The sequence below is a fragment of the Oryzias melastigma genome, linkage group LG17, assembly GCF_002922805.2.
Source record: "Oryzias melastigma strain HK-1 linkage group LG17, ASM292280v2, whole genome shotgun sequence".
Lineage (NCBI taxonomy): Eukaryota > Metazoa > Chordata > Actinopteri > Beloniformes > Adrianichthyidae > Oryzias > Oryzias melastigma.
Genome location: NC_050528.1, coordinates 7,729,327 through 7,743,831, shown reverse-complemented (window position 1 = coordinate 7,743,831; position 14,505 = coordinate 7,729,327). Strand labels below are relative to the sequence as shown.

Here is a 14,505-nt window from a genome sequence, read left to right as displayed (position 1 = left end):
ATTGTATACAAGAAAAAAATCCGGAATTAATTTTAGAACATCTTATAATAATGAGAAAGTACTAACAAATTTGATTTGTCAGTGCATCATTTTTATAAACTTTATATGTATTTTTTAATAAATAGGCCCTTCACAATGAAATTAAAGCCAAGAAGGAAAAAGTGGAGGATGTGCAGAAAAGTGCGGACACCTGCGCCGCCTCCATAAAGGTTAGTTGTTGGTTACGTTGCAATTAAACACACCCATGTGTCTTGTCAGTATTGTGCAATAGATTTAAACACAGATTTCACAAAATTTCCCCAACAGGACTACGAACTGCAGCTTGCATCCTACAGTTCAGGACTGGAAACTCTGCTGAATGTTCCCATCAAGAGAACGATGCTGCAGTCTCCTGCTTCTGTAGTCAGACAAGAGGTAGGAGTTATTCTAATTCAATTCCTTTTCATATTACAACTTAAAACCATATAATTTGGGTTAATCCCTAATTTACAAGTGTCATCTTTAAAATGCATGTTATAAATGTTCATGTATTTGTATTAATTCCCATCAGGCTGCAGACCACCAGACTCATTACATCGAGCTCCTTACCCGCTCCACTGATTACTACAAATACCTTGGAGAGTTGATGAAGAACATGGAGGAGATGAAGGTTTTTTACGTTCTTCTACACAAATAATATTATTTTTATCCTAAAGATACAAAAAAATGAAATAATATAAGAAAAGAGATTAATGAGCTTTCTGTTTTTGATGCTCTTCCCAGTTAAGGAACACAAGGATTGAGTTGTTGGAGGAGGAACTGAGACGTCTAAAGGAGGACCTCCAGGACCGCAATGAGAGAAACAAGTCGCTGGAAGACGCTTTAGCCCGCTACAAGCTGGAGCTCACGCAATCAAAAGACGAACTTTGTTCAATTGAGGAAGTGAAGAGAACCACAGCGATGCAAGTCAACGCTGCCAAGGAGAGCCTGGACAGCACACAGTGTCAGATTCAGGATCTGAACGAGCAGCTGACGCGCATTAGATACCAGCTGGACGAAGAGAAGAGGAAGAGAAGACTGGCTGAAGAGCGTTACACCAGCCAGCAAGAAGAGTACGAGGCAGCTGTTCGCCGCAGACAGAAGGAGCTGGAAGAACTCAATTGGCTTAAGATTGATTTGGAGAAGTCAGTGAAGGACAAGGAACGTGAATTGGAGAGGTTGAAGATACAGCTAGACGATGAGGCAGCCCGTCGAAGAAATGCAGAATCAGAAATCTCAAAGGTAAGAACACAGTGCACCCAGGAGATTAACCAACTTAAGCAGAGACACGAGACAGAGATCCACGTTACCAAGACCACTATTCTGAAAACCACACAACAAAAAGAGGAAAGCGCTGCAGAGTTGAGGCTGCAAATTGACAGGCTGTCTGCAGAGAAGAGAGATCTGGAGGAGGAGTTGAGGAGACTGAAGGAATCAGTCACTCATGCAGAGGACCAGAGAAGCAAGGCAGTGCAGGAGATCAACCAGCAGAGGGCGTCAGTGACTCAGGAGAAAAGACTTCGCAGTGAGCTGGACTTGCAGCTGAGAACAGTCATGCAACAGAGAGAAGAAGAGGAGCTCAAATTGAAAGAGGCCAACAAAAGCAACCAGGAGAAGTCCAGACAAATCAGCACACTAACCTTTCAGTTGGATGATGAAAAGAAGAAGACAAGAGCTCTGGAATTAGAAATCAATCGTCTTAAACAAGTTGAATCAGAGCTGAAGGCAAAGAACTCATCTTACCTGGAGGCAATAAACAAGCTGAAAGTGACGGAGCAGGAAATACGAATCACCAAAGTGGAGCTGGAAAAGCAGACGAGTGAGAAAAGCAAGGCTGAGCAGAGCACTGCCCGGCTGCAAAGCCGCATTCGAGAGCTTCAATGCTCTTTGGAAGGTCTGGAAGCTGAGTTAGAAAGACAAAAGAAAACGGCCCAGGAGGAGTTCACTCGCAGGAAGCGAATCGAGGCTGAACTGGAGAGGATGACACACACCTGCAGAGAGCACACCACCACAATTACTTCACTGAAATCGATTCAAATCGAGGCAACAACCTCTGGGAGAAAATATGAACAGGACCTCAGGGCTCTCCAGGAGGCCCTGGACAAGAGCCTCAGAGACCACAGAACCACCAAAGAGGAACTGGCAACCATGACGGAGGAGTTTAAGAAACTAAAACAGAAGCTCCAGCAGGAAGTGGTCCGAAACCACGAGCTAAATCAACGCAATGAAACCCTGTATAAGACCATTGAGGAGAAGAGCCGCCAACTTAACGAAAACACCACAGAAATCGAAAGGCTCAAGACTCTGACGCAGAACCTGACAAAAGAGAGACTCAAGCTGGAGGAGGAGTTGAGGGCGGTAAGACAAGAAAGAGACGATCTGAAGGGCAGCAGAGACGCTATTGACGGAGAGACGGCCTCTCAGATCTCTGCCCTGCATGTCCAGCTGCAAAGTAGCACCAAGAGGACAACAGAGCTCCAGGTTCTCATCAGTGATCTGACCAAGGAGAGAGAAAAGCTTAAAACGGAAATAGACAAATTCCAAAAGCAGTCGATCGAGGTATTTTTGAGCGTACAGAAGGATCACCTCATGTCATAGTAAAACTAATCAAAATTCTGCTTGCATGATTGACTAAATGTGCTTCACAGCTAAATTTTATTTTAAAGTATCACTGCTATATTTGTATCTGCTACAAAAACTCATTTTATATCTGATGCAGCATGGGATTTACTTTTCTAGTAGCTTTTCCTTTCAACGTGCATGTAGTTAACTCTTTTGCACAGTGTTTCACTGAACTTTATTCATAGCAGCTGTCACATTGAAGAACACTGTACACTAACATGTTAGGACAGGGGTGTCAAACTCAATCGCACAAGGGGCCAAAATACAAAACACACCTTAAGTCGCGGGTCAAACAGGATAAACATTCATTAACACTCTAAAACTATATTTTTAAAACTTTAAAACTGTCACTTTTCAACATATTATGAACTAGATAGATAGCATTACCTGCTAATGTGAATGCTGTAAGCTGAATTTGGCCGCTGAAGATGCTAGTGCAGATAGCTGAAGATGATAAAATTAATAGTTAAAAACACTGAAGCTGATAGCTGAAAACACTAAAGCTAATAGCCAAATAAAATATTATCTAAATGCCAAATTAGCCTAAAAAAGGAAAAGAAAGAAAAAATCCTAAGCCTCAAAACAGCCTAAAATACAGAAAAAAACCTTAACTAGCCAAAAACAGCTAGCATGTAGCTGAAAAAATAGTCAAACTTCAAAACAGCCTAAAGAACCGAAAAAAAGCCTAAATTAGCCAAAACAGCTAGTTTGTAAATATTAGCCTAACTCCAAAACAGCCTAAAAAAACTATAAAAAAAGAACACTGTACACTAACATGTACAGTGTTTGTTAGCCAAAACAGCTAGCACGTAACTGTAATTTTAGATAAGCTCCAAAAATATCCTAAAAAATCTTGGTAAATGCCACAATAATCCAAAAAGCTAGCAGAATGCTAATTTTTACAACTTTAAAACCGTAACTTTGTAACATAACTATAAATAACAAAAAGGCAGGGATATTATTCCAGAATAAATCAACTTAAACCTTAAATAATGTTCAATATTTTACACTCCATAAAATTCTATTTTTTCCAAATTACACAAGTTAGAAATAAGCACAAGATAATATCGGGCCATTAATAACAATAAAATAAAATGATCTGGAGGGCCGGATAGAACTACCCGGAAGGCCGGGATCTGGCCCCTGGGCCTTGATTTTGACACGTGCATTAGGAAATGCATGAGGTATGTCCTAATAAATGAAGGACATGCAAGGGGTCTTAGATTGTGGAATATTATTAGGGATATCTAATAATCTAACTAACACTGTATTACCTTTTCTCTCCATAGACATCCATGATGGTGCACATGTCCCAAAGCCAATATAATGAGCTGCTGCTGGAGAAGGATAGCTTGCTGGCCAAACTTAAATTACTGGAGCAGGACAAGAACCGCCACAAGCAACTGGAAGAGGAGCTGGCCACCATTAGGCGCTCTCTAGAGATGGAGATTCGCAACAAGAAGCGGCTGGAGGATGAGAAAAACAGCATCTTTTCCGAGTTCAATAATATGAAGATTCAGTTTGAACAAAAAAACACTCAGGTCAGGCAGTGCGAGACAGACAGGGAGAAGGTCGATCGAGAGAGGCTTTCCCTAAAAACCGAAATCGAGAGGCTCAGACACGAGCTCAAGTGTCTTGAGGAGAAGTACAGGAGCAAACTCATGATCTCTGAAAAGGAGGCATCGGAACTGGCTCAGAAGATAAAGTCCCTTCAGATAGAGATCCAGAGGTTACAGCAGAGACCCTCCACTCTGTGTAGGCAGACCCAGACTGACGAGAAAGTCACTACAATCGATCCATCTAAGCTCGTTTTTGACGGTGTGCGCCGCAAAGTCACAGCTCACCAGCTTTGTGACTGTGGCATAATCAGCAAAGCTACCCTTGACGAGCTCCTGAAAGGGAGAAAGACGGTGGAGGAAGTGGCTGCAGACATCCAGCTTAGTCTGAAGGGTTCTGGTGTTATTGCTGGAATGACCACAGGCTCACAAGGAAAAGTGTCTTTCACCGAAGCCAAACACAAGAATCTCCTTAGCCCTGAATGCGCTCTAAAGCTCCTTGAAGCTCAAGCAGCAACAGGGTACATTGTGGACCCTGCATTTAACATGACAATGACAGTGGATACTGCCTGTTCCAGAGGGCTTGTAGACACAGAAGACAGAGACACCTTGGTGACTGCTGAGGCAGCAAGTACAGGCTTTAAAGATCCATACACTGGCAAAATAATGTCTGTGGGACAGGCTTACAAACAAGGCCACGTTGACAAGACCACAACTGTTCGTTTGCTTCAGGCTCAGGAGTCTGTGGGTGGTATCCTGGACCCTGTGCTGAGTGTGTTTCTCCCAAAAGATCTGGCCTTGGATCGCAATCTTATTGATGAAGACCTCTACAGATGCTTGAATAAAAACCCCACCAGTTATCTGGATCCAGGTACAGATGAGAAAGTATCTTATGGTGACCTTAGAAAGAAGTGTACTTGTGAACCTGTGTCCGGCCTGCTCCTGCTGCGCGGTAAAGAAAAGTGCATAAAAGTGAAAGGCATCCGAGGGGAGGTGTCCGTGTCAGAGCTAGTCAAAGCTGAGCTGCTTGATGAAACTGACATGAAAAAGCTAAACCAGGGGCAACTCTCTAGCAAAGACATTGAAGAGAAGCTCAAGTCCTATCTGCATGGCTCCACATGCATTGCTGGGATCTATGATGAGGCTAATGACAGATTAATGCCCATCTATATGGCAATGAAGGAAGGTCTGCTCATGAGAGGAACCACTTTGGAGCTCCTTGAAGCCCAAGCTGCATCAGGATTCATTGTTGATCCTATTAACAATGTCTTTTTGACAGTGGACGAGGCTGCAAAAAGAGGTCTCATAGGGAAGGAGTTTAAAAATAAGCTGTTGTCTGCAGAGAAGGCAGTGACAGGATATAAAGACCCTGCTACAGGAGAAACCGTCTCCCTCTTCCAAGCCATTGAGAAAGGCCTTATTGAGGAAGGTCATGGAATTCGGCTTCTTGAAGCTCAGATTGCCAGCGGTGGGATTATTGACCCTCTAGAGAGCCACCGTATTGAAGTCTCTGTTGCCTACAAAAGGGGCTACTTTAATGAAAAAATGAATGAGATCTTAAGCTACGATGGAGATGACACAAAAGGGTTCTTTGATCCTAATACCAAGGAGAACTTAACTTATCTACAACTGAAGGAGAGATGTATCACAGACCCCAAAACAGGTCTAATTCTCCTGCCAATCAAAGACAAAAATAAGCCCCAAACTTCCCAGGAAGGGCGCACCAATATTCTTCGCAAGAGGCGAATTGTAATTGTTGATCCAGACGCCGGGTTAGAGATGACAGTCAGAGAGGCCTATCACAAGGACCTGATTGACTATGAAACTTTTCTGGACTTGTCAGAGCAGGAGAGTGAGTGGGAAGAAATTACGATCAAGGGATCAGATGGCTCTGCACGATTGGTGATTGTGGATAGAAAAACAGGAGCCCAGTATGATATTCAAGACTGCTTAGACCAAGGTGTCATTGACAAAGGGTTCTTGGATCGGTATCGCAGTGGAGAACTTGGCCTCACCCAACTTGGTGAGCGGATTGCCAGTAGAACCAGTAACCCTGGAATGACCATTGCAACCAGCAGTGTTGATGATGTGGTCACCTGCAGCAGTCCTACCCAGGTCAGACCATCATCTCCCACTGTCCGTAAACGCTTCAACAGCATATCCATCACAGTCTCTCCCCCAGAGTTGTTTGATGACCACAGTCCTGTTGGAGCCATTTTTGACACAGAAACCTTAGAAAAGATCACCATTCCTGAAGCCCTCAGAAGAGGAATAGTTGACACTCTCACAGCACAGAGGTTGCTGGAGGCCCAGGCTTGCACAGGTGGCATCATCAATCCTGCCACTGGAGACAGATTGTCACTTGAAGACGCCGTCCACCAAAGCATCATTGATGGAAGCATGGCTAACAAGCTGAAAGCTGCACAGAAAGCCTATATTGGTTTTGAGGATGTGAAGACCAAAAGAAGAATGTCTGTGGCAGAAGCTGTAAAGGAGGCGTGGTTGCCATACGATGCTGGACAGAGATTTTTAGAATATCAGTATTTAACAGGAGGCCTGGTTGATCCCAGCACCAGACATCGCATCACCATTGAGGAGGCTATTCGTAGAGGTTGGCTGGATGGGATGGGGGCCCAGAAACTGCAAGACTACCGGAGCCACCAGAAGAACCTTACTTGTCCCAAAACTAAGCTGAAGATCGCGTATAAGGAAGCCATGGACAACTGCATGGTGGAAGAAAGCAATGGAATGAAGATGCTGCAGGCCTCCTCCATTTCTTCCAAGGGAATCAGCAGCCCCTACAATGTCTCCAACCCAGGCTCCCGGTCTGGATCCAGGCCAGGCTCCAGAAGTGGGTCACGAAGAGGCAGTGTGGATTACACCTCTTCTTACTCCTTCAACTTCTCTTCCAGCAGTACTTCCTACAGCTCCAATGTTCACTCTTAATTTGAATATCAAAGAGAAAAATAACGTAGTTGCTAATACTAAATGCGAAAGTTTTACTATTTTTGATAGTTAGTTCTCCACAAATGTTTTATTGCTACAGTAGACGTTTGCAGACTTGATTGTTGATATGCTTTACAGATTATTTTGATTGTTATGAAACTCCTGCTTCTGTTGAAAAATCCTGACCATTGTTCATACTTTCAATGTTAGAAAATAGTTTTATTGCAGCTTTTTGTTTTTGCATTAAACGTTTTTTTATTTTACTTTTTAGTTGTAAATCATTTAAACTCCAAACTCAATATCTCCATAGCAACTGCCTTTATTTTTAGTTGAAAGCAGTTTTTTTTAAATAAACTTCAAGTATTTTTAGCTTTTCTTCTAACTGGAAATGCTTATTTTGTGTGTTTGACAAATGTTGTGTTTTGATTATTGAAATGCTGCACCTTTTCAAATGGTTTGTTCTGACTAATTACAAATAAAAGAAAAATGTTACAATCACAGCTGATTTTTTTTTTCTAGGCCATTAAAACATAAAGTTTTGACATTTATTGGGTAAAAGAAACTTGTTTCCAAAGACTCACAAAGCTCACCTATTGAACTGAGCAGCCATCCTCCTCTCATCAACCCATTAACCCTTGTGCTATCTTATGGGGTCCAAATGACCCTAGCCTTACAGTGACATGTTATCTGTCCCATGACAAATTAGGAAAAAATGTGGATAGGATTCCATGTCTGCTATGGACACCAGTGAAAATAAAAAAAAAAATCACTGGAAAAAAAATCTTGCTCGGGTCCAGATGACCCCACTCCCAATTTAGACATAACTAGGATAGCACAAGGTTAACACCAGTCTGCCACTTCCTGATCCTGTAATCAAATCTCTGATCTCTGGTCACAACAATGTACCCAATTAAAGATGTGATTACAGAATTGTAAGCCATACATCCATCAGGTAGGATATCTGTGTAGTTGGTTTGCTTTTTTTATTTAAAAATATAGAAACTTTTGAGATCATAGAGCTTATTTATGTGCAAGGCAAACCTCAACAATAGATAGCAATGCTTTATTCCTTAAAAAAATTTGGATTCTATCATGGTTCAACGAGTCATCAGTTAACTATTTTGCTAATGTTAAATTTAAATGAACTCTTTCATGAACATTTTATTGCAAAGGCATACTTTGATCTCTTATAGTACAAGTACATCTTTTGCTTTTACCAAAATCACTGTCAATTTGTCGATTTTTTCACTATTGATTCCCAGTTAGCTTGTTGCAGATAGCATGTCTTGTCTGGTTATGTCTCTTTATGGTGAATATAAAAACGTAACTTAACCTAAAAAAAATCATACACACAGTTTTTAGAAAGTGTCATATCATTGATTTTATGAAGGGATGTTCGGAGTTTTAACATGGGCCACATTTGGCCTATCATCCGGACTTTGGACATGCCAGGGTTAAAGCAAAGCAACAAGTTGGAATCGATAGCAAATTTTAATCAACTTATATTCATACTCTGTCAAAGCAACCCACACTACGTCTATGATCCATCCCATAGACATATATATCATCACTGGACAAACAGAGGTGTTGACGTCACCCACAGGAAATGCTTTATCTCCGGCTCGTGCAAAATCAGACCAAAGTCGTCTCCGTTGCTTCCTGATACTGCCACCGCCATTTTATAACCTGTCCTCAGCGTTTGGTCCGAGTCGGTCTGAGTCACGTTTTTAGGGGAACTACAGTCGCCAATCATGAGTGAGCTTGTTCAAAGTCCACACCCCTTCTACTGAAAGTGGAGAAGCTGTCAATCAAACGTTCGAGGTGGGGCCAGCGGGCTCCACATGCTTTTACTGAGGCATCTGATTGGTCAGTTTATAACTTGAATAACTTGGATAAAGAAAAAATATGTTTTTTTAAAAGAATAAGATTAGAAAGAAGATGCCTGTCTATTTCTTAATAGAAGTCAATGGGATTTTGACTTCTTGGAACCAGCAGGTACGTCCTATTTGGAAAACGATAAATGTTTCAATCAAATGTTGATTCTCAATACAAATTTTAGGGCATTTGAGTTTTAACTTGTACTTGCAATTTAATATTCTTGACCTGAGCACAAGCCACAAACTATTTATTTCTGTGTTTAATGTTGCTAAGATAAAATTTGTACAGATTTAACACACTTTTACCCCCTAATGCTACTTTTAGCATTTTTTAGATCCTTCTCTGACTCTTCACATTGACTTCTTCACAAATTCGGGTATTTAATTTTTTTAAGCATCTAAACATTTATCTTTTCCTAGAAGTTGCAGCTTGACCTTTTGGTTTTGCCCACTATTGGATGTGTTTTTTTAATTTATTTTTCTTTTATATATTAAGCTGTCCTACAGTTGCTATTAAAAATAACTTCCTTTGTGGGAGTTGAGAACTTTAATACACATTTTGATGAGGAATTCAAACTTTTGACACATCCGCAGTGACTGAAGTTTTGGGAAAAACATTCATAATCAAAGATATACTTTGGCAACCCCGTCGTTTACGTTCTTTGAGGAGTTAAACTCATGGATTACTAATTTTGTTAGCCAAATATTAACTTTTTTGGTCACCAATAATGTTCAATTACTCAATTTAGAGAAGTTTTCATTTAAGTAACTTCATCTTGAGCACATTTTCAAGTATGGTAGCATTTTATTGAGATTTTTCCCCCACCTTATTTTATATTCAATCAACTTAACTTCAGGCAAGTAACTAGAAAGTTTTTTTTCGGCCTTTTACAATTTTTATTAGCACGTTCAGTACCCAAGGCATGAAAAATGATTGGTCCATGTAAAGACAGTGACCATGTATGCAATGTTTTCATAAGGTTTGTGTTCAATAGATAAAAGTTTAAGGCAGTTCTGTAAATTCTAGTTTGATTCTACTCTGAATAGATCTTCTCAGTAATGCTGATTATTTGGTAACACTTTTACTACAATGTTTAATGATAAAGTAATCCAAAGCAACACAAAATAAAAGTAGAAAATTGGTGGAATAATTACAACTTTTGCATTCATTTACCATGATATAAAAGGATGAGTTTGCCAAAATTGCCCCCTTTTTTGGGGAAATACTTCCATCTTTTTTTTTGTTTTGTTTTTTTTAATCAAAATAGATTATTTTAGGGAAAATAAAAAATAGATGTTAAATATGTCAATAAAAGGCATGTATACCATCACGGTTTAACTATTACATAATGATAAAGTATAATCAAAATAAATAAAAGTATAAAATTAGGGGATGAGTGCACCGTTTTGCCTTAATTTACTATGATTTAAAAGTACGCAAAACTTGTTTATTTTTGTTTATGAGAACTATAGTCATCTTTTAACCAAAATAAATTAGGTATTAAATTAATTTCAAATGTTATTTTAATATTTTTCCATTTTAGTTGGCGAGTTTTTTAAGCCTCTTCATTAGAGAGATTTGTATTTATTTTCTATTTGTCTAGAATTACAGCCACGCTGTAACCAAATAGTCTACAATTTATTTATATGTTGTTTTTATTGGGGGGCTCTGCGCTCGCGGGGGTGGCAGGAAGTGTGCGTGCGTGTGAGAACAAATGGACTGAGGCGGCAGAGGGAGGAGGCCGCGCAGAGGGGACGCGCAGGGAAAGGGGAGGGAACAAGGGAGACGATCTCCGCCGCGCACGGAAGACCATCCCATGCGAGAAACTGCTGCTTCCAGCGGCAAGGCAGACTGGAGAAAGTTCAGAAAAGACTCAACCGAAACAGCAGGAGCAAAGACCTTCAGCTCAAGACAAGCGCCAACAGGAGAGGACGCAGGGAGCCCACATTCCAGCGGGGAATGCGCCCGTGCGCCCGCGGTGCGCATGAATGACGGAGTGAAGACTGCGGACTACAGTTCCCTCATTCACAAACTTTCGCATACAAAGGAAACCGAGGAAGAGGAGAAGAGGAAAATCAGAAATCACCCACTTTTAGCTGAAAAGGTAATTCAATTTTTGGAAGTTTTCTGGATTAGTTGAGTTTAGAGGGTTTTTTTTCCACCTCCAGCCTCCTCAAAACTCTTTGATTTGTCACGTGTTGAGTTTGTTCATCTCTGAAAACAGAAAATTCAGCAAGTGTGTGTCCTTCTCTGACAAAAACTTAATGTTTGATCATCTGTCTAAACATGCTTTTTATTTAAAACTTGTTTTTGAGTGACCAGCTTTTAAGGTTTTCTCTTTGATGTGCATCAAAAGTATGAATAATTTCATAAAACTAGTCAGTAAACTACAGAATAGTATTCTGCTGGTGTTTTTGTCTGTTTGAGCTGCAGCTGCTTGGCACTATTTGTGGCATCCATTGTTGATGACAAGCCCAGACGTCTTTGCATCACAGCTGCTTCAGCTTTCCTTACCTGGATTTTGCGTCTCCTTGAACGGCAGACCCACCTGCACCCACACCCTCTCGCACACCTTACATAAACCATGCAGTTTGTCCTGAACATTTTGCAAGCAAACTCTTTTAAGATTAGCCGTAATTACAGAGTCAGTTTGGACTGTGGCAGTTGCAGCTTTTGTTGGTGGTTCTGCGTTGACTCATGTTTTTTTTTTTTTTTGTCCAGATGAAAAGATTAGAAGACATTGACACATCTTTTATATGGTTCCTATTGGGTCAAATCGCCAACAGGTTATTGGAGAGTTTTGCTTCAAAGGCTTTTGCTGCATGGGACGGAGCGCTCGGGCGTTTTATTTTGTCGATGCCACAGGCCCTTGTAAACATGTGTAAGTCATTAAAGCAGTGTAGCGATCTGGAGAAGGACGGCGGATGAAGCAGGAAAGGAGCAAACATGGCACGAAAGAAAACAAAGAGAACCCGAGTGCAAGAATGGCAACATAATCCATTTTGAACGCATTCCACTATGACCTTGAGTTGGGATATGATAATTAGGGGGTCAGAGCCTTAAGTTTGTTCAGATCTGAGACAACAGAAAAAAAAATCTCATAAAACGTGAGGCAAATGGACACTTAGATTGCAAAACATACTTGCTAAAAATACCCACTTCTGTGGTTTTTTTCTTAGTTCTCATGGTTTGTTTATTTCAAATCTTCATCCGTGAATGAGTGTGAAAGCCACCGCATAAACATACAGACTCCCTGACAGGAACAAACTGTGGCTTTGTCCTTCTTTAGACTTTTATACCAACCTGTCATGTCACTTTGGACATCCAGCAGCACACTCTTGAAGCATTTATATAGTTTATATCAGACCTATTAGGCATGTGTATTAGTGATACAGTCAGATAGCAAAAGCATGAAAGAAATCTCTTCTGCCTGATGGAATCACATCATCTCGCACAGTAATAAACATTCACAAATAATCAATAATACAGAGTAAACAAGAAGAATACATTTTAAAAACTTGATAATTTGGGAATTTTTAGCCATTTTTCTCAGTCATCCACCTAAAGTTTAGACGTCTTGATTTTTTTCTTGGTGTGTTGACTCAGTTTGCAAACTTCACTCAATCATTAACCTGTCCAGAATGGAAGAAACTGTAGTCTACTTTGTCTTTTTATGCAAACTGGATGGAGATCATCTAGTCAAAGTCAAGGCTTGAAGTAGGGCTGTGGATGGTTACTTAGGTGGAGATCCGATTCGATTCACGAATCAAGATCAACGATTTACAAATTGAACCACGATTCTTACTTTGTAATATAATTTTTATTGCTATATGTGTGTCTTTTTACTGGATGTATGAAAATTAAGATTATATTATTAAATCACCATCATTTATACCTTTATTTAGAACAGGAGATCAGAATGAACTAAACTGATAAAAACACAAAGATTTAGATAGAAAGAAAGTGTGTTTGTCAATTGAAACTTTTTTTTTTGTCAACCTTCTGGTTAAGTTCAGCAGTAACACATAAAAAGCATAAAAATCATAGTTGTTTTTGATAATTTCCCTATAAATCCCGTAAGTGTTCTCTATAAATTTTCCATCCTCAACGTTCTGCATCACTTTATTTTTAAGCATTACATATTGATCCAAATCCGGTATAAAAGTCGCTTTTTTCCCCACAACAGACTCAACTGATTCACGTTGATTACTCTCTACTATATTTATTACTTTACTTATACTACTATACTGTACTACTATTTACACTATATTTATGAAGGTCATGAATAAGCGATCTTGGATGTCGCGAATATTTGTACTCACATTTTTAAGAACAGATCACAAGTATCTGATCTGGATCCGCTGGGTGATTATATCCGGCCAGCCAGATCATTTCCTATTTTTGTTATCAACGGCCCGATGTTATCTTGTGCTGGTAACATATTGCAACACATTCTCATTCCCAAGTCGTCCCCTATAGATGTTTGGTTAAGGACCCCTGCGTGTCAAAAATTTATGTTTTTGGTATCTCCAACTCGTCGTTTTTTGACATGCTAGCTGTTACATTTAAACAAGGGTTCCCCAACCTCTGGGCCTGAAACTGCTACCAGTCTGGTACCGGGACGAGGCCCTCACCAGTATCCTAACCCTAACCAGAAACTGGATGCAGACCAGATTAGGTTTAGGGTACTGGTCGCGTTAAAAAGTTGTGTTTTTTTTAAAGTTTTTAGTGTGTTCAATAAATGTTTTTCCCGTTTGCAGTTTGGATTTTGTTCCCCTGTGCGATTGACTCAGACACCCCTTTATCTACATGCTGGCCCCGGTGGAGATGGACCATCCCTCGCCGACTGTAACTGTAGTCTGCACCACATTAACCATGCGGTGCATGCGTATCTTCATCTCAGTGATTAACATGCAAAAAGCATTTAAAGCGTTTCATTGTTTTCAGTCATGTTGCAGAGAATTTTGCCCACATGAGTGCTTCAGTTTGATGTTGGCTGTGTGGGGGAAGGGGCGCCTGATTGCTTTCACATGTGAGCAGGCGTAATGCCTATGCATTTTGCCCTTTTTTCTACTTCTTCTATCCATTTGAAGCTAAACAGATAAATAGGAATCAGTTGCTGTATTAAGTTCTATCCTCCTTAAAATACTATTATTGGGATTATTATTTCTTATACTGGCATCTCCCTGCATGAAGTCGCAGAGTGTTTTGCCGTCATTGAGTGAGGGGCTTCCCGCCAACCAGTCCGGCACAGGCAGAGGCCACACAGAGACTGCCATCTCCACTCGAATTCCCTCCTACAAGTAATTCAGAATCTTTAATTACCTCGAAAGGTATATTCCTAGACTGTCGGAAGTAACTGGAATGCCTGGAAAGATGCTCACAGACTTAGCAAAGACGTAAATACACGTAAGAGCCTCCAGATAGGAACACATTGACTGAATTTCTGTCTTTGTTTGTACAAAGTGATGGGTAACCACAAAGA

At 40.4% G+C, this 14,505-nt stretch overlaps 2 protein-coding genes and 1 long non-coding RNA gene across 7 annotated transcripts in view; 2 read left to right on the top strand and 1 right to left on the bottom strand.

The window, feature by feature from the left end:
* LOC112147629 (desmoplakin) overlaps window positions 1-7,640 on the top strand; it is a 22,311-nt gene extending 14,671 nt beyond the window's left edge. For 2 of the 3 annotated variants that reach the window (XM_024274151.2, XM_024274150.2), the window contains exons 20-24: window positions 126-209; window positions 307-414; window positions 551-649; window positions 763-2,577; window positions 3,930-7,640. In XM_024274151.2, coding sequence (XP_024129919.1) covers window positions 126-209; window positions 307-414; window positions 551-649; window positions 763-2,577; window positions 3,930-7,142 — 5,319 coding nt within the window. In that variant the 3' untranslated portion in view covers window positions 7,143-7,640. The remainder of the gene's footprint in view (window positions 1-125; window positions 210-306; window positions 415-550; window positions 650-762; window positions 2,578-3,929) is intronic. The other variant, XM_024274152.2, reaches the window with a different exon arrangement.
* The window catches only part of LOC112147632, a 68,229-nt gene that overhangs the window by 12,655 nt on the left and 41,069 nt on the right, over window positions 1-14,505 (bottom strand). The window lies entirely within an intron of this gene.
* Window positions 10,647-14,505, top strand: part of LOC112147630 (tensin-3) — a 42,438-nt gene continuing 38,579 nt past the window's right edge. The window contains exon 1 of one of the 3 annotated variants that reach the window (XM_024274155.2): window positions 10,647-11,124. In XM_024274155.2, coding sequence (XP_024129923.1) covers window positions 10,837-11,124 — 288 coding nt within the window. In that variant the 5' untranslated portion in view covers window positions 10,647-10,836. The remainder of the gene's footprint in view (window positions 11,125-14,505) is intronic. The other 2 variants (XM_024274154.2, XM_036216326.1) reach the window with 2 other exon arrangements.